The sequence below is a fragment of the Cydia splendana genome, chromosome 11 (assembly GCF_910591565.1).
Source record: "Cydia splendana chromosome 11, ilCydSple1.2, whole genome shotgun sequence".
Classification (NCBI taxonomy): domain Eukaryota; kingdom Metazoa; phylum Arthropoda; class Insecta; order Lepidoptera; family Tortricidae; genus Cydia; species Cydia splendana.
This window is the reverse complement of record NC_085970.1, coordinates 10,830,189-10,853,197: the sequence shown is the minus strand read 5'-3', so window position 1 is coordinate 10,853,197 and position 23,009 is coordinate 10,830,189. Positions and strand designations below refer to the sequence as shown.

Here is a 23,009-nt window from a genome sequence, read left to right as displayed (position 1 = left end):
CGGCCGCGGCGTGGTCGTGTGCCGCAGTGGGCTGCAGTAGGAGGTAGTCCACATTAACCTGTAGCGGCACGGAGCGGTCCTGATACGCTTCTGGTGCGAGCTGCAGGCGGTGGTTGGGCGTGGAGCAGCGCTCGCGCGGCCGCGGCGTGGTCGTGTGCCGCAGTGGGCTGCAGTAGGAGGTAGTCCACACTAACCTGTAGCGGCACGGAGCGGTCCTGATACGCTTCTGGTGCGAGCTGCAGGCGGTGGTTGGGCGTGGAGCAGCGCTCGCGCGGCCGCGGCGTGGTCGTGTGCTGCAGTGGGCTGCAGTAGGAGGTAGTCCACATTAACCTGTAGCGGCACGGAGCGGTCCTGATACGCTTCTGGTGCGAGCTGCAGGCGGTGGTTGGGCGTGGAGCAGCGCTCGCGCGGCCGCGGCGTGGTCGTGTGCCGCAGTGGGCTGCAGTAGGAGGTAGTCCACACTAACCTGTAGCGGCACGGAGCGGTCCTGATACGCTTCTGGTGCGAGCTGCAGGCGGTGGTTGGGCGTGGAGCAGCGCTCGCGCGGCCGCGGCGTGGTCGTGTGCCGCAGTGGGCTGCAGTAGCTGAAGGACGCCGATGCCACGCTGTCGTTTAGCTCGTGGGCCGCCCATCTGTTAACAGAGTCAATAAGTTTATTGTCAAAAACTCCATTTTCGAGACAAGCTATTTTCGCTGACTGTATTTTTCTCTCAACAGACAACTAATACTCATCGAGACAATTCTAACAATCCCAAACTCAATTAGGTTGCGTTATTTTATCACAGAGTTCCTATGGCCACCTCCTGTGTCCGTCATCAGATCAGCTCGATGATACCAAAATATTGCATTCTCATCCAACTTACATAATGTATGTGAAGTTACAGCTCAATCGAATCATGGAAAGTGAATCGGTTGCAAGATTTGACCCGAACATACATATTTACAAACATTGAAAGTTAAATAAAACAACTGATTAGATCAAATAATATTGTGATTTTTGTACTGATTTAAACTTATAATTTTTTTTTAATTAACCTTTTCGATGCCGTGTCAAACACAAAAGCTATCACTCAGACGCCACGTCACCCAAGTATCAAAATTGAAATTGAACTTTATGCATATGCACGTAGATCAATGTTGCTCTGTGGTCTGTGACCGATTAATCGGTCTTTGGCGTTGAACCTGTAGTGCGGATATATCGGTAATTGGCGTCCAAAAGGTGTAACGTTGTACGTACATGTTTTAATTATAAGATTAGATTTTATTATTTTTACATATTAAATAAATCAAATTTAAATAAAAATAACTTATTTATAATAGATTTTAATTTATTAACGCATGAATTATTATTTTACTTTTATTTTAATCAATTATTATTTATGGAAATGAATTAGTTATTTATTTATACAATTTTATTCATCAATTTTATATTTACAGTAATCGTCTTATTCTACTTTACTATTGTAAAGTATTATAATTAATAGGTATAAATAATCAAATAATTATAATAGGTAAGTATTGTATGTATCACTTTATTCGTACGGACTGTACTCGCGACCGGTCCATTGATTGACGTCATGGAAGGATCGAGAAGCGGCTGCGCGCGCGCTTGTCTCGTCCCGTTGACCACTGGCCATCCAGTCCGCGCCACCTCGCCATCGTATACGGTTGTGCCGTTGCGCACACGGGGTAACCCGAGTCGTCTAGCGCGCGGTACAAAAATATTTTATTAAGGTGTGCGCGGACACCTTTCTTTGTAATTTAATTAATGATTCGCGACGTATTTAAATTTTTTTTTTTTATTTTCTTCTTTCCTTCTTTACTCTGTGCTTTTCCTTCGCTTTTGTAACTCCGCTCTGCTTGTGAACACAAACACGCTTTCTGCTTGGTGCACCGACTTTCCCATGGTCCCATCATCATCATCATCACAGGGTATTCACAAAAGCAGAGCGAGCAGGAACACATTACTAAGACGTCTGAAAATCCACAGGGTGCGTCGTCATCTTTTTCGTCGTTTTATTTTAAAAATCGCCGTCGGCCGACGTAGCACCAACAACACACCATCACCACCTCGCCGGCAGGGTTGGAGCCTTAACCGTTCGTCCGCCGTCGCCCCTGCTCCTCTTCAGCGCTGACGAGTGACACCCACCTGCTGCGGACCCTCGACCAGCCAGGGCAGTACCGGATCTCGGGCGCAAATCTAGACGGGCCTTGACCACCCACGACCCTTATCAAAATTTAGTTTTCTTCAATAAATAATTTATTTTGTTAACGAGTTGGTAGTACTTCATTTACTTACCCTACCAACATATGGACGTAGTCTCCCCATAACGTTACAAAGGTTAACAGTATTTAGGTTTTCGCATTTATACTATCGCACTTTTTTGATTTTCGTAGGTTCCCCTCATGGGCCACCATTTAATGTATCGTATTGTACATTACGGAGCCTTAATATACTCATTAAAAAACCAAAATTATATTTTAATACTATTTAATTGACGATGAACGTCTTACATGGTTGATATGAAAAAATGCAAGGGACAAATATTATGAATAGCGGTGCAGTTAGCGCCTGGCGCCTACTCAATGTGAAAGGCAAAAACACACGCGCACTGAATCTCATAGCAAACGCAGACTAGCTTCAGGAGTCTGAACATCATGCCATATGAGACTTTTAGACACCGTTTTAAAAATCGCTATTCGGTCCATCTCGGTTGGCCCCTTTATTCAGTTATCAAAATAAGGGTTCTAATTGAACGGAACCCTAATCTAAAAGATACTAACTTGTCTCTCTCCGTAGGCGAGTACAGCGCGGCGGTATATATGTCTCCAGCGATCCACGTTGGGGTACGACTCGGGGCCAGTGCGTCCAACACTAGTCGGTGCATCTTGCTTAGCTCTTCTCTGTCATGTCAAAATAAGAGTTCCTAGTGGGAAAGAAACACTAAAAGATACTAACTTGTCTCTCTCCTTAGGCGAGTAGAGCGCGACAGTATGTCGCCAGCGATACACGTTGGGGTACGACTCGGGACTAATGCTACACGGGGCTAGAGCGTCGAATACTAGTCGGTCCATCTTACTCGGCTCCTCTCTGTAATATAAATTTAAGTAAGTAAATTGCGAGGATGCTTGTTACACATGTAGTGCATAATAATTTTCATCGTATTTTCACGGAAACGTACGAACGTGTCTTGCTATTTCAGTCAGTCTCGGTACAAAAATAGTGCTTGAGGTTGATTGAAGTAGCATGACAAATACGAACGTTTCCGAGAAAATACGAAGGGAAACAATTATGCACCACCTCAGTAACATGATATCACAATGCGGTAACTGTGGTAAGTGAAACTCGGTTAATCGTGGGGTTCATAAAATAATGAAAATCCTTGAAAATCTTACAGGATCTTACAGGAGGTGGGAGGTGAATACATGCTGGACCCGTATAAATCGGGGTGAAAATTAATAGTACTTGTATGAACACTATGAACCGAGGTAAAATTGAAGGGATGTTTACAAAAACAACATAACTGACTACACTGGTTGACACCTGAAACGATTAACAATGTTCTTAAAAAAGTGTCAACGGCTCTAAGCAGTTCTGTTGTTTTTGTAAACATCCCTTCAATTGAACAGTACCCGCATAAATCGGAGTGAAAATGAATCTATCTACCGTTACAGATCGAGGTGCAAGTCGAAGTCAGAATAACTAATAACCAGGGTGAAAATTACCTGTACTTGTATAAACCGGGGTGATAAAGAACAGTTTTTAAAACGGGGTGAGAGTGAACAGTACAGTACCCGTATATAAAAGGCTCGGCGAGCGCCCTGTCGCTGGCGTCCACCATTTTGTCATCGTCGTCGTCAGAATGCTCCGAGGCAGTTTGGTACTCGTCAGAGTTGCAGGACTCGCCGGACTCGTCCTCCGATATCTGCATGGAAATCAATAATTTGAATATTATTCAAACTTGTAGTATTATAGCGATAATAATATAGTATATGAAAAGCCATGTGGCTATCGAGTCCTATTATAGGAGCTAAGTTTATTTCTCGATTATAGTCAATCGCTGTCGTTACATGTGGCTTTCCATTACAAAAGGGTCCTTATGCATCAAGTGCAACAAGGACCTTTTCATCTGAAATTCCAACAGAGGTTCAGATAGAATATTCCTTATTGCACATGAAGCATAAGGACCCAATTCTCCGATGGAAAGCCACATATATAGATTCGAAAGATATAGAGGTAAGGAGAAATGAGCGTCAAGCGACAAGACAGCTTAGGTACTACTACTATTCGGACAAAACCTTAATTCTTTTTTTCGACTATGAAATAATGAATACGTCGGCCCCGACCGCCATCCATTTATTTTTCACGGGTGGCCGACTCCCTAAAACTAAGATTTTGATAGTGTTTTAAACTAATCCGGTACGGCCGGCGAGTAAGGGATCAAGACGGTGCGAAAACACCCATGTGAGTTCTCGCGCCGTCTAAATGAGCCCTAAAGATGAGCGGTCGAATGGCTTATACTTAACGCAATACCAACTGGCGACTGAGATCATAATGCTAAGTATAGTTTTATTGACAGACTGAAGTGGGACTGGGCGGGTCACGTCTGCCGCATGCATCCGGATAGGTGGGCTAGTATAATAGCCACCAAGTGGATGCCACAAAAGAAGCGCGGACGTGGCAGGCCCAGACGGAGATGGCGGGACGACTTAAGACGCCTTCATCAGTGGCTGGCCGGAGAAGGCACTACAACCGGAGTTGTGGAAATCAGGGGGAGAGGCCTTTGCCCAGCAGTGGGACACTACAACAGGCTAAAAAAAAAAATAGTTTTATTGTGGGTAATTGTGATCGGCCACCTACCTCTGCGGGCACGACGGTGCACTTGGCCGTGTCGAGCGTGTAGAGCGCCGGCGAGGAGTCCCCGCCGGGAGAGTTCACGCTGAGCGGCCGGGACGTCTCGTTGCGTTGACTTTTGCCGTCGCCTGCCGAACAACACAACAAGTTAGAACGAGCAGGCTACTTTCCTCCTAGTCAAATCAGTTTTTTTAGAACTGTCAAATCGATTTGCTAATATGGAATTTATATGAAATCGAGTATAGTGACGTCAGGTCAACTCACCTACTTTTTAGATTTAAACTGCTATGTATGTTTTTCTAATAATTACCTGGTGCTTTATTTCGTGGACGGTGTGAAATATTTTTTTTTTAGTAGAGGAGACATCCCTATTGGCAATGGGCGGGTAGACTAAACTACTGCAAACTTTATCTCCTTTTGATCTGACAAAATATTTCAACGCTCTTCTGTGTCAGCTAGTTAAATATGTCAATAAAATCGATATTTAAGTGGACATTATTTCTTTCATGCTCTTATTGTGAAGTTCATAGAGATTTTATTTGTTACTTGGATTTTTCCCTGTTGTTATTCAGTATTATATTAGTTGTCAAGCGGACCCCAGGCTCCCATGAGCCGTGGCAAAATGCCGGGATAACGCGAGGAAGAAGAAGTTATTCAGTATTACATGTCTCATACTACCATCCCATTACAATTGAAAGAGAACACAAAACCATTTTAGACTTTGGCGAAAACAATAAGATTAAAATTTAAACTTACCAATGTCACAATCGAACGTCAGCTTTCTAACCAGGCTCTCACTCTTCGGACTAGTCGACAATATCGACCGGTTCTTCCTAAACGACGCATTCTTCTTGCTATTCCTCTCGAAATTCTCAATCTTCCACTCACACCTGCACTTAGCCGCTTTCCCCCACAGCTCTGCACACTCCGACTCGGACACAGATGGCCCTTTAGTCGCCTCCGACTCCGCTAGCTCTTCACTAATAAAACTAGCTAGGCATTTAATGTGACTATCTAATATGTGGGACATTCGTAACCTGCTTGGACCTCTTGCAGATCTGTGCTCATCGTCCGAACTGAATATATCGTCGTTCGGACAACGCAGTTTTACTAAAAACTCCGCTAAACTGTTCACGTCGTCTGTGTCTTTAGTTTGTCGCTTCAACATGAAGACGGCTAGCTGGGCTAGTCGCGAATGTATCAGCGCAAAGTTAATGTTCTGAAATCGTTCATCGTCCATATAAGTGTACATTGTATGTTGGAGGTACTTCGCTTCGGCTTTTAGAGATTCTCCTGCTACTTCTGGTTCGGATGTTAAAGAGAACGTTAGAGCATCGGCGATTCTTTTAGCGAATACTTGGCAGGTTCGTTCGATACAGACGAGTTGGCTGACCGAGTGGTTTGTAGGGTTTGTTGGTGATGCGACATCGCCGTTGGTTAATGCTTTCGTAGGTTGTCGGCACATCCTCTGTCTTATAGGGTCTGTTTTCTTCCAATGCGCCGGTCTGTCTGAAGATATTGTGCAAGATTTCAAAGCAACACATAGTTCAGACATGGGGCTTAGTACGGAGTTTTGTTTCGAAGGACTTTGTGATTGGTTGCCTAGGTTGCCTAGACTGATTCTGGACAAGGAGATGTCGTCGGGAGACTGTGATTGAGCGCAGCTGTCGCTATAAGCGAAGGAGCAGGCGCTCTCGTACTTGGTCTTGAGATAGTTCTCTAGTAACGCTAGACCCTCAGGGGTTCTGAGGTCTGTGAAGGTGTCGAGGAAGGGCCAGTACTCCTTCCAGCCTACTTTCATTTCTTCTGCTAGGTTTCTGTAATACAATTAAAATTATGATTATTATAAACTGAAATAAATGTCATATACTAAGAAAAAGTGACCAAGGCCTCCAGTGCCCCAGGCTGGAATCGAACCAGCGTCCTCTGCTATCGCGGCAGGTGCCTGAACCACTCGGCCACCGGGCCACAGCGACATTAGTCAAATTTTTCCAAGTATATGCACTTCCTACTGTGTTTCTACTTGATAAAAACAAATTAAAATATTTTCTGAAAATAATTTAATTTGTTCAAATACTTCATAGTATTATGATTATTATTATGTAAATGGACTTCGTAGTGTGGGCATACTATTTTTGGGAGTAAAAAGAGGTAGTTTGTCCAAAAATAATTGCTATAATAATAATACAATGTGTTTCCGACAATTTCTACTTCCGAAACAATAATACTGACAAATGTGATTTACACCACACAGTATAGTTTACCGTACAGTGTACAGTTTAATTCTTGGATAAATACTACGTACGCAATTATCGCGTTCGCTTAGTTAGAACGCTACGTTAGGTTGGCTAAACTTGTTAAGATTTAACCCTTTGAGCACCACGCCTATCGTGCGAGGTGCGTCATCATGAATCTTATCGTAATGCACAAAGGTTGATATTGGGCTCGCGTGCGTCAGTTGACGTCTTTTTGGCGCTCAAACATTAACGTATATATCTATGGACTGGCCTTACGGGCACTAAAAATGGTACTAGTTTAGCGGTGTGACTCACGAATTCCAGCCAATCGTGCAGTCTAACGCAACTAGTTGCGACCAATAGCGCGCGTGATGCGAACTCATCAACCAATCGCGTTGCACCGGTGTCACACCGCGGTACTGGCCCCTGTCATGCCTCATTATTATTGTCCGTAAAGCCAGTCCCTAGACATCTATGACAATGCGCTCAAAGGGTTAAATTGAAATGGCTGATAACAAACTAAGGAAGTTTTTTTGCTATAATAAAAAACATGGTCATTTTGTCTATTGAATCCTAAAAGAAATACTAACCTGCCGACAGTCTCAAGCCCTTTGGTCATCTCTTGTAACCGGAAAGCAGGCGCGTGCAGCTTGGGCCCGCGCGGCGGCGTCTTCCACTTCCGGCGGAAGCTGTCCGCCTCCGGCGCCGCCATGGGGCCCGCGAAGGCAAGGATCTCGTAGCGCGGGCTCAGCGGGTCACGGTTGATTTCCTGTACCAGATGTAAAGTCTGTCAAGCCATTTCCGTCAGTAGAAAAGATCGGCAAATAAAAAAAAAAGCGCGAAGTGTTATGAAAATTTGAATTTTGCGCCTTTTCTACTGACAAACTTGTTTGACGGGCTATAACTCACGGTCACCGCTAGGCATCGGAAAAGAATGGGGATACTCACAGTTTAAAAAAAGTAAGTGCTGTGTACCGTGAGACATCGAAATGTATATATGAATGATACAGGTTTTTTTTAAAAGGACATCATATCAAGTCAAGTGTGATTTCTCCTCCTAATTAAAACAAATATGTGTCCTACATGTTTAAAGATTATGGACAAAACTTTATCTAACATTGTAAGGCACTTATACTGACTTTTTAAGTTTCAATATTTGAATGTCCTCACAATTTTCCAGTAAAAAAAGAAACACAATTTGTAGCCGCCGTGCATTCGTGCCAGCTCCTTTGAATCGATCTGTACGTAAAGTTCTTGCCCTACGACGGCCTTCCCAACCGGAAATTGTATACGCCGGCGTTCTCTACATTGTCATCATGTCCCGTCCGATGTACTGACCGGGGGCATGGCGGGCGTGAAGGCGCGGCCGATGGCGGGCGCCGCGCTGCCGTCCTCGGCGTGCAGCACCGGCACGTAGAACCGCTCCTCCAGCATGCCCAATATACGACGCGCACACTCCGGAGACGCGTTGTTGGCGCGCTTGCAGATTATCTGAAACGAGAAAGAGAGGATGATAAAAACTTCAAATTGTAACACATACTGACGCGCAGCCTACTTGTCCCTCTCGGCCACTTTGAAAGACTCTAGAAAGTACAAAAAATCAGTATAGGATCAAACAAGGGTCCGCTTTCGTCTTGCCTCCGAACGGGGAACGCCATACGCAATACGACATACATTTACATTGCGTACGCTTATTTGAAAACACTTTTTGACAACTACCTACTATGCCTGATTAAATAAATCAATGATTTAGAATCCACTACACCAAATCGTCTGTAACCGATAAAACGCTTGTTTATTTTTAATGTTCAGAAAATTTCATACTTTACTACTGAGTGACGTTGCAAATACTGCCAAGTGTTGGTGTAACTGACCCTTAGTTAACAATGTATACTTACATCTTTAGGCTGCTCGCCGAATTTGTTGGTGGCTTGCTTGTTGCACTGCGGGAAGGATGTGAGCACGTCCACGCACGCCTCGGCGCCGAACTTGGCCGCGAAGTGCAGCGGCGTCTCGTTCATGCCCTTGTCGGGCGTGTTCAGGTAGCGGTCCACTAGGATCGCGGCGAATTCCTGAAATTACAGATAAAAATTGTGAAACAAATCATTACTGAATCAACTGCTGCATAAAATAACCTATTTCTCACCTTGCAACACTCGGCGCCAGCGTCCAGCCCGTACAAGGTCTGCACAAAGGCAGGGTTGCCGACCGTCGTCAGCACGAGATTACACATCTCCGCGTTCAGCGCTTTGGCTGCTACGTGCAGAGCGTTGTAGCGGGAACCTTGTGAACTAACAGTAGTTAATATTCTCACCTTGCAACAGTCGGCGTCAGCGTCCAGCCCGTACAAGGTCTGCACGAAGGCAGGGTTGCAGACCGTCGTCAGCACGAGATTACACATCTCCGCGTTCAGCGCTTTGGCTGCTACGTGCAGAGCGTTGTAGCGGGAACCTTGTGAACTAACAGTAGTTAATATTCTCACCTTGCAACAGTCGGCGTCAGCGTCCAGCCCGTACAAGGTCTGCACGAAGGCAGGGTTGCCGACCGTCGTCAGCACGAGATTACACATCTCCGCGTTCAGCGCTTTGGCTGCTACGTGCAGAGCGTTGTAGCGGGAACCTTGTGAACTAATAGTAGTTAATATTCTCACTTTGCAACAGTCGGCGTCAGCGTCCAGCCCGTACAAGGTCTGCACGAAGGCAGGGTTGCCGACCGTCGTCAGCACGAGATTACACATCTCCGCGTTCAGCGCTTTGGCTGCTACGTGCAAAGCGTTGTAGCGGGAACCTTGTGAACTAACAGTAGTTAATATTCTCACCTTGCAACAGTCGGCGTCAGCGTCCAGCCCGTACAAGGTCTGCACGAAGGCAGGGTTGCCGACCGTCGTCAGCACGAGATTACACATCTCCGCGTTCAGCGCTTTGGCTGCTACGTGCAGAGCGTTGTAGCGGGAACCTTGTGAACTAATAGTAGTTAATATTCTCACTTTGCAACAGTCGGCGTCAGCGTCCAGCCCGTACAAGGTCTGCACGAAGGCAGGGTTGCCGACCGTCGTCAGCACGAGATTACACATCTCCGCGTTCAGCGCTTTGGCTGCTACGTGCAAAGCGTTGTAGCGGGAACCCTCCTGGAAAAGGCACTTCGTTTACATATGCAGCCAAAGTAGTAATTTATATCATCATCATCATCATATCAGCCAGAGAACGTTCACTGCTGGACATAGGCCTCCCCCAAAAAGTGCCACAATGACCGGTCTTGCGCCACCCGCATCCAGCGGACTCCCGCAACCTATACCAGGTTATCAGTCCACCTTGTGGGGGGTCTACCCACGCTGCGCCGTCCGGTACGTGGTCGCCACTCGAGAACCTTTCTGCCCCAATGGCCATAGGTTCTAACATTTTAAATGCAATATGTGAATTGTTCGGAGTTCTTTAGTTTAGCCCAGCTCGGAGATTGGCAAACTTTTAGGCTAATTATTTATCAGTTTCTAGAATTTCATAGAGCCACAAATATTGACCTGGTTTTCTATTGCAATTTTACCGCGTATTTTATCGGTAAACTGTAGACACAATGTATGGACATTTATTAATTCATGTGATATCATATGTGGCGATCAATTCTTGAATATTGAATGTAATCATAATTTCTTAAATCCTGGGTAGTCCGGGTACGTCTAAATTTATGTTGTTCCAGCGGACTTCGTAGCGTGTTTGAAGATAACTCTATATTATAAATCTACACTGTCCATACCTAGTTTTATATCGTACCTGCATAATAGCCGGTGTGTTTCCACTGCTGACGAGATACCGGGGGTTGTCCCACACTCTCTCCCTCACAGCGGCCAGAAGTCCCTTCTCGATCGACTTCCGAAGGGCCACCATATCCTGGGGCGACGGCGCCTTGAATGGATATGGCTTTTCGCCCATTAGAGCTGGAATTAAAAAGAAAGCAATGATTAATATGTAAAAATCTTGGAAACAGTTAAGGCAGGAATCACCTTTGGATAAAGTTGTCGAGGTCACAATGCAGGTCACAATGTTCTCCATTACACTTGCCAAGACCGGTTAGGAGTGAAAGAGATGACATTATGACCTTAGCATTAGCAGCCAAGACCCCATTTTATAATGGTACAAGTTAGAAGTATACAGGAGACAGCGTTTGAAACGCGCTTGGCTTGACCAATGGCGTTTTGGTAAGTGTTAAGGGGATTGTGGACCACCGTTCCTCCATACAAACGTAGTCTCCATTTTTATTCCTGGATATTGACACTATGGAAAATATTTCAACATTATTTATGGTGTATATTGACTGTAGATATGCCCCCGCATTTGACTACTTTGTTCGTCCCCTTTCGTCTAAAGCCTTTAGACATCAATGGACGAAATGCACAGCTGTTTCAGCTGTATTTTCAACTGAATTTAGGGTAAATAAATAATAATATACATAAATATTATACTATAATATAATAATTATAGGACATTATTACACAAATTGAGTAAGTCCCACAGTAAGCTCAATAAGGCTTCTGTTGTGGGTATTTAAACAACGATATATATTATAATATGTACATATTTATAAATACTTAAATACATAGAAAACACCCATGACTCGGGAACAAATATCTGTGTTCATCACACAAATAAATGCCCTTACCGGGATTCGAACCCAGGACCATCGCCTTCACAGGCAGGGTCACTACCCACTAGGCCAGACCGGTCGTCAGGGTTTAGGGCTTTCTTTTAAATATTCATTATAAATTAAAATCGCTTTTTTACTATGTTAAATTTGCTATGTTTTAAAGTTTGCCTGTTTTATGTTTCCATGATTCAGATGTACATTTTAAGAGCGCTCTTACAAGAAAAGTCGAAATAATGCAAAATTGATGATACTAGTCGACGAAATTCAGGACTTTGCGCTCATTATTAGAAACAATGAGTACTTGTTCCAGTAAAAGCGTCTTCTTATCTTTATAAATATCGTTGTAAATATTAGAAAAAGGACTTATTAAATTAGTAATGATTTTTTTTCTGATGGTCGTTTCCGAAAAACCCCGTGAAGCACTGAATGGCGAGCTCTTATTTGGAAATGTTGAGAATTTTACTCTGCTAAACCTGGCTATTTTGTATTACTAATACCCTGTACTTTAGGCATATCAAACTATATTTTTCCTACATACCTTTGGGAAAGAGAAAATCAAAGTAAAACGAACTCGATTTTCTCTCCGAAACAAGTGTCAATTCCTACGAAAATCTACTTAATATCGAAGTCATTTTCATACTCAAGCAATCTGCAACGTTTGCTTATACTGTTGGTATACATTAGTGTTTATGAAATTCTACTATAATTTTTTGGCAATTTTTTGAAAACTACTCTATATTACCGATGACGCGCGCTGCGCCAGCTCAGTGCCGCGGCAGAGCTTGTAGAGGCAGGACGTGTGTCGGTCGGCTCCGCACATTTTCAACGGCGACGACGAGGTTTTTTATCATTGTGTGCGGCGGGCGCCGTGTAAAACGCTATACTGTGTGCGTGTAAAACGCAACTTTGATCCTAGCACTGTTTTTATAGTATTATAATTTATAATGGTACAGTTTAATAAACTACCGGACAGGATTAAAAATATTTGAAACGACCTGACATTCTATATGTATTTATTTGACTCAAGATAGTACTCAGGGTCTGATGATGGAGCCGGAAGGTGGTCACCGGTACCAATCAACCATGCAACTAAACCACTTCGTGTTTAGGCTCGTTTTATTCATCTCAACAAGATCTTTGACACAAGATAGTACTCAGGGTCTGATGATGGAGCCGGAAGGTGGTCACCGGTACCAATCAACCATGCAACTAAACCACTTCGTGTTTGGGCTCGTTTGATTCGGCTCAACAAGATCTTTGACTTAAGATAGTACTCAGGGTCTGATGATGGAGCCGGAAGGTGGTCACCAGTACCAATCAACAATGCAACTAAACCACTTCGTGTTTAGGCTCGTTTTATTCGTCTCAACAAGATCTTTGACTTAAGATAGTACTCAGGGTCTGATGATGGAGCCGGAAGGTGGTCACCGGTACCAGTCTACCATGTAACTGAACCACTTCGTGTTTGGGCTCGTTTGATTTGTCGCAACAAGATCTTTGACACAAGGTAGTACTGAGGGTATGATGATGGATCCGGAAGGTGGTCACCGGTACCAATCAACCATGCAACTACACCACTTCGTGTTTGGCTTCGTTCGATTCGTCGCAACAAGATCTTTGACACAAGTTAGTACTCAGGGTCTGATGATGGAGCTGGACTGTGGCCACGGGTACCAGTCTACCACGTAACTGAACCACTTCGTGTTTGGGCTCGTTTGATTCGTCGCAATAAGATGTTTGACACAAGATACTACTCAGGGTCTGATGATGGAGCTGATGATGATAGACAGGTACCCGTCGCCACCTTCGCGCTCCATCATCAGACCCTGAGTACTACCTTGTGTCAAAGATCTTGTTGAGATGAATAAAACGTGCCTAAACACGAAGTGGTTTAGTTGCATGGTTGATTGGTACCGGTGACCACCTTCCGGCTCCAACATCAGACCCTGAGTACTATCTTGTGTCAAAGATCTTGTTGAAACGAATAAAACGAGCCTAAACACGAAGTGGTTTAGTTGCATGGTTGATTGGTACCGGTGACCACCTTCCAGCTCCATCATCAGACTCTGAGTATCACCTAGTGTCAAAGATCTTGTTGAGACGAATCAAACGATCCTAAACACGATGTGGTTTAGTTGCATGGTTGATTGGTAATGGTACCTTCCAGCTCCATCATCAGACCCTGAGTACTGTCTTGTGTCAAAGATCTTGTTGAGACGAATCAAACGAGCCCAAACACGAAGTTGTTTAGTCACATGATAGACTGGTACCCGTGGCCACCTTCCAGCTACATCATCAGACCCTGTGTATCTTCAGTGTCAAAGATCTTGTTGAGACGAATCAAACGAGCCTAATCATGTTACTACATGGTTGATTGGTATCCGTGACCACCTTAATCATCATCAGATCCTCAGTACCAGTTCGTTTTTAAACCCTCGTTGATACAAACTTTACATCCTATAGGTACCAAATGCAATGACGAAACATGTAAATAAGCGAGTAGGTACCTATAATTTCTTTCGAGTAATATACCTTCATAAGTACGAGTATGGGGCTATTCATAAATTACGTCGTTTCAAATGGGAGGAGTGGGGGGGGGGTCTGGACATCGGATGATGGTAACATGACGTAGGAGGAAACAGATTCATCCGAAGCTTGATTTTTGGATGATTTGAGGGGTGGGGGGGGGGGTCAAAAATCGTCAAAAATAGATGACGTAATTTATGAACAGCCCCTATGTACATTTGCACTGCATTTAGTATTTTCGTACTTACCAAATAACAGTTTTAGAACTTTAAAAGTTAAGTACAGTTAGTGTTGTTATGGTTGATTTCAATATGCTTCGCGAAGGATCAAGAATGTTTAATCCATCATTGTAGTGGGAGTGTGGTAGAAGGGATCGGCATACTGAGCTCGCACGGCCTGCCGCAGCGCGTAAAATACCTAAACTCGCTCAACGCCGAAATGTAATAGCGCTCTTAATAGTTATATATCTCTAAGGCTTAGCACGCACTGCGATAAATTTCTTGCGGTTTCGGAACCGCAAAAAGTGTAACGTACAGCATGCTTTATAAGCGCACCCACTTGCAAGACTGAAAGCGCAAGAAATTTATCGCAGTGCGTGCTAAAGCCTTACTTTTACTTAACAATAGACAAAGGATTGGCCGTTCGGGGCCAGCTACAAATCGAACTATACAATTAGCTTGCATTTAATTATGTGCCATTTTTTTCCGGCGGGTGATCATAATATAAGAAGTATTAGCGATTAAGTACAATAGTACTAATAAAACAATTAATTTAATCTATTCAATGGTGACCTACATGAATAAAGCTAAGCCACGATAAAAATTGTCCTTATTACAAACGATACAATGGCATAATATTGTCTTCGGTTACCGGGATAGTTACTCATGAAATAAAACGATTGAAACGATGATGTAGTATGAATTCAATATACGCGATATAATCCGTTTCAATAGTTTTATTTCATGGTATAATGGCAGTTTTTGCTTGCAATGGTTACGTATTTTATGTCGTTATCACGCGAGTGTTAACAATACTCTTAGCTGACCATCATTGGACCGTATGTCTGTGCCGTAAGGTTCACATACTGTCAGTTAACATTACAGTGCTGGCTGCTGGCGACTACCTAGCGCGACTAATGGTATTTACGCACGCCTCTAGAATTAACACCCATCTAATAAATAACACATAATAGGTTAGCTAATAAGTATCCAATTACTTATAGCTGTTGCCAAAGTAATTCTTGGCTAATTCCGTCATAGGGACTATTCCGTCCACGAGCGTATATTTCTTTGATATTCAATCGTGGAAAAAAAAAACATTTGTTTTGATTGCTGAAACTAAAAACTATCGCTGCTTTGTCGACGAAATTATCAATGTTGCATGTTGTTTGAGAAAAACTCTAGTGGACGGAATAGTCCTATGACGGAATTAGCCACATTGACCTTACGACCTTCGGAGACGCCATGTCTAAAATTTTCGGTACAAAATAGTCTGCCGTTTTTTGCAGGGGAGGGGCACATCAAATGTATAGGTACGTCATGTCAGATAAACGTCAGTCCATACATATGGTTGACAAGAGGTTGACCATTGGCCGCCTATTTTCGACAGAGGGGAACGCCTGTTAATGGCGGTTCCATTGTTAATTACTCCGAGCTTACGACAGTCATTCCTTTCCTAATGAAAAACCGCGTACAGTCAGCTACAAGTGAACAGCTGAAGTATTCAAAATGACCTGCACATGCTTTTATCATCTTAGCAATAAAATTGAGCTCAGTTCATTTTGGACACCACGTCCGGTTAGCAATTTACAGTTCTACTATTTGTGTACAGTTCCCTCACATGCTAAAAACAAGGCATGGCCAAATTCATAAACTCTAACCCTTTAGTGGCTTTAGTTTAAGATCCCTCGGAAGAAGTTGCATACCTATGTCACGTGATGTTTCTACATGTACTTGCATAGCTGGGCAGAAATCCGTTAATCCGTTAATCGTTAATTAACGAAATTAAGTTTTCGAGTAACGGATTAACTTTTAAGTTAACTTTAAAAACCTGTAACGGACTTGTATACTTCCGTTAACTTTCCCTAAGTCCGTTAATTGTTAATACCTAAGTACCTACTCACACCAAGGCCGCGCGCTGCCTCAAATATAACACTAGTATACCTTCCAGTGCTGCTGTGGAACGCCTGTTTTCGGCGGGAAAAAATATTCTTTCTCCAAAACGGGCGTCGCTATCAGACGACAATTTTAATATGCTCATGTTCATGAAGGGGAACATGCACCTTATGGCAGATGCTAGCGAATGATATTTTTATTGGCTATGCTATTATTAATTAGTACTTAATGATTGCCATGTTAATTAGTAGATTAGTCTTTAAAAAAATCAAAATTTATGATTATTTCTACTAGTTTTATTTCCTGTTGCGTATATTTATGATTAACGATTAACTTTAACTTCCGTTAAAACTTTTGAAAAGTAACGTTTTAACGTTTAACGAAGTTAACTTTTTATTTAACGGATTAACGAAATTAACTTTTTGATTAACGATGCCCAGCTCTGTGTACTTGTACAACGTCCTAATTGATCTAACTCGTACGTGGCGCCAACTAACGGGCAAAATAACGATATTAACCATTATCTAAAGACAAACAATACAATTTCACCCGGAAATAGTATAAGATAACATTTTCATATAAACATTTATGTTATTGTAGAAAATTATATCATTCGGGTTATCCCTGTTATCAATGATAGATACGAAATGAGGTCAATTGTTATCGGAGGCAGAATTAGTTAATTTTCTTTTAAAACAATTAAGAAAGCTTAGTAAATAGATAATTTAAAGCATGTAAATATTAAATAACAAAGGACCATGGGCAACTTTGTATGGAGTCTGGACCCAACGCCAACAGAAATGAGAGTAAGGTCATTAGATAGGTATTTCTATGTACTTCATTTTGTTCAATGGGCACCAAGCGGAATTCCATTGCAGAACTGAGATATTGGTGGTTTAGCCAAAATGTCGTCACCCTTATTACCTAGGCAATAGAGTAGAGACTGAGTAAGTAAATTAATTGCTGCAGGGTAGATGTTCGCGCACCGCCGGGCGAGCACACCGAATGATTTGCCGCGCTCGCCCGGCGGTGGACTCTATTGCCTAGGTAATAAGGGCGACATTTTGACTAAAATACCAATTACTCTGTTCTGCAATGGAATTCGATCCGCTTGGTGCCCATAGAACGAAATAAAGAACAGAGAAATACCTATCTAATGACCTAACTCTCATCTCTGTTGGTTTTGGGGCAATTTTGACGCATAGTCCTTTATGAAATACGTTTCTTAATAATATTATAACGTCGAGGTTCTAAGTGTGAATTAATAATATTATTACATTTATTACACTTGTGTTAACACGCAAAAACAAAACCTTTATTTATAAATTTTAGTATAATGCTGTTGAGGTTGTATTGTGACATTGTTCTATTACGTATTTAAGAATACTGCGATACAATAGGGTATTTGAAGTTATTTTACGATTTTATTATACAACGGTGCATGTAGCTACTATTACTCATAACGCTACGAAGTCTATTCATATAATTTCTTTGTTTCTCACGTCTCCATACACCGTTTTATAATTAAACCGTAAAATAGCTTGTAATACTTATTACAAACCAGGGCAATGCCCCGCACATATATGGCATCTAGAATCGAAATTTAGCCTACTCATTCTATACGAAACAAAGTGCCTTCATACTTTAGGTAGGCTAGTGATTCATAAGGCTTACACGTACACAATTATTAACTTGAGCACACTAAACATGTGAACATTTTCACAGTTTAGCAAGGCAGCCTTAGAAACAAGATTAGACCGTTTTAATGGCTCCGTTCGACATTATATGCAGTCATAAACGGTCACTGGCACACGTTTCAGTATACACGTGACGGTTTTGTTTTACGCCTTTTTTGACCTGGATTATGGAAACAAGCACACGTAATAATAGAAGTTAATTGCATGTGTGTTCCAACGGATCCCTTTGTTTGGCATAATTATTGAAAATCATAATGTAATGATTGTCACATTATCATTAATTCATTAGTCATAATTCAGAAACCGTTAACTTGTCAGGATTTTCGTAAGGTTATCCTATAGATAGGTACAAATCGAACCGTTCGATTTGTTTTATGGCAATCCTGAAAAGTCACGCGTTTCTGAGAAAAATCAAGTTATGACCATACGTCGTTATCGCGGGAGCAAACACAAGCCTGTCAAAGAACACATGTAACAGAACGTATGTTTTGTAAAAGTGGAATATACTGCCTACACATTTAAACCTCTAAGATGTTCTTCAAATCTAGCATGAAGTTTTCGCTGGAAAAGGTCAATTAATCTCGTATTTCACTTTGTAAACGTAAACCTATAAGTCAACGTGTCAACATGAAAAACCGGGCAAGTGCGAGTCGGACTCGCGCACGAAGGGTTCCGTACCACAATGAAAAAAAAAACGGAAAAAAAATGCAAAAAACAAAACGGTCACCCATCCAAGTACTGACCACGCCCGACGTTGCTTAACTTTGGTCAAAAATCACGTTTGTTGTATGGGAGCCCCATTTAAATCTTTATTTTATTCTGTTTTTAGTATTTGTTGTTATAGCGGCAACAGAAATAAATCATCTGTGAAAATTTCAACTGTCTAGCTATCACGGTTCGTGAGATACAGCGTGGTGACAGACAGACAGACGGACGGACGGACAGCGAAGTCTTAGTAATAGGGTCCCGTTTTACCTTTTGGGTACGGAACCCTAAAAATGAGTCACCAATGTATTTAATTATTTTTAATTATTACAGTATTTACTTCTGAAAGTATTTTATGTGATTTTAGTAATAGAAGACAAAAAAATTTATCTCAATTCGATTCTGCTACATTTTGAACTCATAGGTAAGTACATATAAACGTTACTCGATAGGAATGTCACTTCTGTTATTATTTATTTGTCATAATCTTTCACTACTGTCAAACAAATCGTTGTTGCTCCCGCGATAACGACGTATGGTTATGATTATGACTAACGAAAATGCGGACAAACACTACATTATGACTTAAATTAAAACTTTATAGGAAACAATAGAGACCCGTGTTCCAATTCAAAATGAAGGTACGCCTCCATTTTGGTACACCTCGCACGGTCTTCTGTTTTGTGACTATTACAAATTTCATAATCAACGCAGCTCTAAAAATGAGGGCTGAAAAGATGACTAAAAATTAAAGACCGCATATTGCCATATGCTACGTAAACAATTGATTTGGTCCACTTAATCACGTCCTCCCATCCAATCCAAGCCGCTGCGAAGCAATGCATGACCGTAAGCCGGCATAATAAGCAGGGCGAAAGACGGGAATATAGATCCTTTGTTTGCTCAGTTAGTTCAGTCTGTCTGGAGTCTTAACAAACAGGTAGCTGTGATTTCAGCCGAGAACGGGTCACCCTACACCAATCATTAATTAACGTAATTAGTTAATTACGTTTAATGTCCTCGCCACCGCACAGTACAAGCTCGTAATGGCCTAGTTAAGGGTGTCGCCGTCGGTTTTTACTCTCCCCATCCCATCCTCATTATTTTAACTTTGTTGTCTCTCTCGTACATATCTGTCGTCTGTGCTAATAAGTCTTATGCAAGTGTTACTCACAGCTATCATTGCCATCCGTGGTGTACGCAGTCTCGGCCCAGCGCAGCGCGAATAACATGGCCTCCTTCTGGTCATGGAAAGCCTTGAACCTCCCCAGTTTGTAGCCTTGGACTATACCAACCCGTTTACAATTGTAAAACACCAATATGAACCACTCTAGTGTGACCAGTATGGAATAAGAAAGTATCACTCACAGCTATCATTGCCATCCGTGGTGTCCGCAGGCTCGGCCCCGCGCAGCGCGAAAGACACGGCTTCCTTCCGGTCATGGAAAGCCTTGAACCTGCCCAGTTTGTAGCGCCTAACCAGTTCTAGCGCCTCCGCCTTGTTTTCGTACACGTGTATTGCTTCTGTGAAAGTGTTACAATGTCATTGATGGGTTAATTGCTATTACCATAGGTATTAGCCATAAGCTGAATTGATGGTGTATTCCCGGCCCCACGTGACCGCCAGCATACTGCTGTCGAATTTTAAAAGGCAGTCTTCTGTGATCAAAATGTTCTAAGAAAAATGCCTTTTAGTATCCAATGGCAGCATACATGAGGTGTGGACACATGGAAATACAGTGAATTGATGGACACTGAACAGTTTTTTCTCTCTCTTTATCAGCAATGGGGCAATGAGCATAAATAAATAAATATAAAAACTTTTGTGAAAATTTCCTTATATAATACCCAATTTTATAAGTTTTTAATAATTATTACTTAATCTTAAGTTAACATGTTAAACAGCTAAAATAATCAGTGAATTAGCATATAAATTGGCAACATATTATGCAGGTTTTGAAATGAACAATGGATGAATTTTAAACAGCAAATGACATGAAATGCCAAGGTCATTAGAAAGTTATATTTCAAAAGACATTCTGAAACATGCAAGTTAATGAACTCTCCATCTGAAGGTGGTCCACACAGAACAAGCCGCCTCGAGAAATTGGTGCACAAAGCAGCTCGGTTTGTATAGCCTTGTACCTTAAGATTCTGTAGCCAAGCCACCCTAGGTTTAAAAAAACTTAAAAAAAAACTCAAATTGCATTTTTTACAAACATTTTTTTTTACCTAGCTAATGAAGCCATTCCAGTAGGACCATACAATCCATAATGGTGCTCCCACATTGGCTGTTCTAAAATGTTATATAACATTGTGTGACAGGAACAGCATGATAGTATTGGTAGTGATTTATTGTGTTGTCCCTGTCAAACAATGTTATACAACATTTATAAATCCCACAGCCAATGTGGGAACACATGTTCACAAACAGTAAGAGATCAGACATGGGTGCAAAAAATGTTGGGAGCCTCTGATCTTTATGACCAGAGATCGGACAATTTATCGCAAAAATAAATATGGTATGGAACATGATACAATTTTTTTAACAATTTTGACCTGCAGTTTTTGAGTATAATCTGGAAATTTTATAAAGATACTGTGTACATAATATGAGTTTAATAAATCTTGTCCTATTTTGAGATATAAATGATTCTTGATGGTTTTGCGATGATTTGTCCGATCACTGTTTATGACCTTGCCGTTGCATATATCTTTGCACCTAAGAGTAAGGCCTGAGTGGACGCTCGAGTTGGGCGTGCAGCAGGGCGGGGCGTGCGGCGTGCATGTTAAACAAATACAAACATATAGGAGTGGCCTTAGTGCATGCTGCTGAAATCACTTGTGAACCCAACACCACGCTGCACGCCCCACCGAACGCTCCGCTTCAAGCGTCCACTCAGGCCTTACACTAACACCTGCATAGTTTTGATATTGTTGTTTAGAAGGGAGAATCCAATCAACAGAAGCCTACAAATGAAAAGCTAAAAAAAAAAATTGTGTAAACATTTGGTCTGTTTATTTACGTCAAGTTGTTTATTGAATGTAAGAGTGTCAACAAGCACACTCACAGACCATTGAATTACTAGAAGATTGTTATAACTTATAAGGTAAGGAATGCGTCCAATTGTATTATTGACATACAAGATAACAACTAAATACCTATGACACACTTTACTTGATACTTAGAAATGATAAACTTCTTAGTTACTAGCATGTTTGAATCTTATAATACATTGAAGTAAAACTAGTAAAGTAACAGATGTTTGAAAATAAACAAGTTTACCTTCATCAGGGCCCTTTTTAATTTCGCAAGGAATGTACACCCCGTAATACGTCATCGGGGGCTCCGTCGGCGTAGGGCTCACGGCTGCGCTCCTCTTCAAAGTGTCCAATCGCAAAAGGCGACTGAACAAGCCCATAGCACCTTCCCTCTTCTCGGGCGGCGACGTGGATACCTCGTCTTTCATACCTCCTATATCGTTGTTACACTCCGGTATAGTGACGGCTTTCGACATCACGTCCAGCTGAAAACAATAAACAAAACATTGTTTTGTTTGTGACGCAAAAATGTTAATACAACCTCGAGTTTATTTTTAAGATCGTGTGCCATTAACATATTCTGCTCAACTTACCTTGAATTAACAAGATATCATAAAACCATAGCTGCAGCGCTTGTTATTGACCAGCGTTTATGTTTTTAGTACATGGTGCGTGAGAATATACGCCCAGAAAATTACGGCTGTATTTTTAAAAACAGACAAAAATGCGTTGCTCAAAAAGGGTGACGTTTGCTTTAACTTTTTTTTTATTTCGTTCTGAAATCAAACTTCGAACGGATATTTATATTTTCATAATGTTCTCAAATCCAATTTATGGTTATCGTAATATTTCTTAAAAGTGTACGTGTGTGTTCTATTGTTAGTTTTATTTGCTTCACATTATTTCATGCATAGCCACATCATAAATAATGTCTTTAAATGTAGTCTACGTCATTTTATTTAATTTCCGAACGAACTATTGCAAGGGTTGCCATGTCAATAAAAAACCGTAAGTTTCAAAAAAACCGGACAAGTGCGAGTCGGACTCGCCCACCGAGGGTTCCGTACTTTTTAGTATTTGTTGTTATAGCGGCAACAGAAATACATCATCTGTGAAAATTTCAACTGCCTAGCTATCACGGTTCATGAGATACAGCCTGGTGACAGACGGACGGACGGACGGACAGCGGAGTATT

General features: G+C 41.9%; 2 protein-coding genes across 2 annotated transcripts in view; both read right to left on the bottom strand.

Moving 5' to 3' along the window:
* Positions 1-22,635, bottom strand: part of LOC134794886 (ankyrin repeat and LEM domain-containing protein 2) — a 203,447-nt gene extending 180,812 nt beyond the window's left edge. The window contains exons 1-12 of the mRNA XM_063766718.1: positions 22,408-22,635; positions 22,059-22,299; positions 20,141-20,296; positions 10,860-11,023; positions 9,743-10,219; positions 8,991-9,164; positions 8,431-8,583; positions 7,683-7,861; positions 5,612-6,672; positions 4,862-4,983; positions 3,796-3,926; positions 2,956-3,091 (exon numbers count right to left, since the gene is read on the bottom strand). Coding sequence (XP_063622788.1) covers positions 2,956-3,091; positions 3,796-3,926; positions 4,862-4,983; positions 5,612-6,672; positions 7,683-7,861; positions 8,431-8,583; positions 8,991-9,164; positions 9,743-10,219; positions 10,860-11,023; positions 20,141-20,296; positions 22,059-22,290 — 2,985 coding nt within the window. The 5' untranslated portion in view covers positions 22,291-22,299; positions 22,408-22,635. The remainder of the gene's footprint in view (positions 1-2,955; positions 3,092-3,795; positions 3,927-4,861; positions 4,984-5,611; positions 6,673-7,682; positions 7,862-8,430; positions 8,584-8,990; positions 9,165-9,742; positions 10,220-10,859; positions 11,024-20,140; positions 20,297-22,058; positions 22,300-22,407) is intronic.
* LOC134795124 (uncharacterized) lies at positions 326-2,931 on the bottom strand. Its single transcript, XM_063766957.1, has 2 exons — positions 2,785-2,931; positions 326-632 (listed from the first exon to the last, which is right to left on the bottom strand). Exons 1-2 carry the CDS (start codon positions 2,886-2,888, stop codon positions 326-328), a joined length of 411 nt encoding a protein of 136 aa, XP_063623027.1. The 5' UTR covers positions 2,889-2,931.
* Positions 22,636-23,009: the final 374 nt, after the last annotated feature.

Bases quoted from the DNA above. Each gene is read 5' to 3' on its own strand.
- LOC134795124 (XM_063766957.1), bottom strand. From the start codon at position 2,888: ATGCACCGACTAGTGTTGGACGCACTGGCCCCGAGTCGTACCCCAACG. The intron at 633-2,784 runs GTTAGTATCTTT...CTCTGTTAACAG, and splicing joins TCGCCTACGGAGAGAGACAA to ATGGGCGGCCCACGAGCTAA.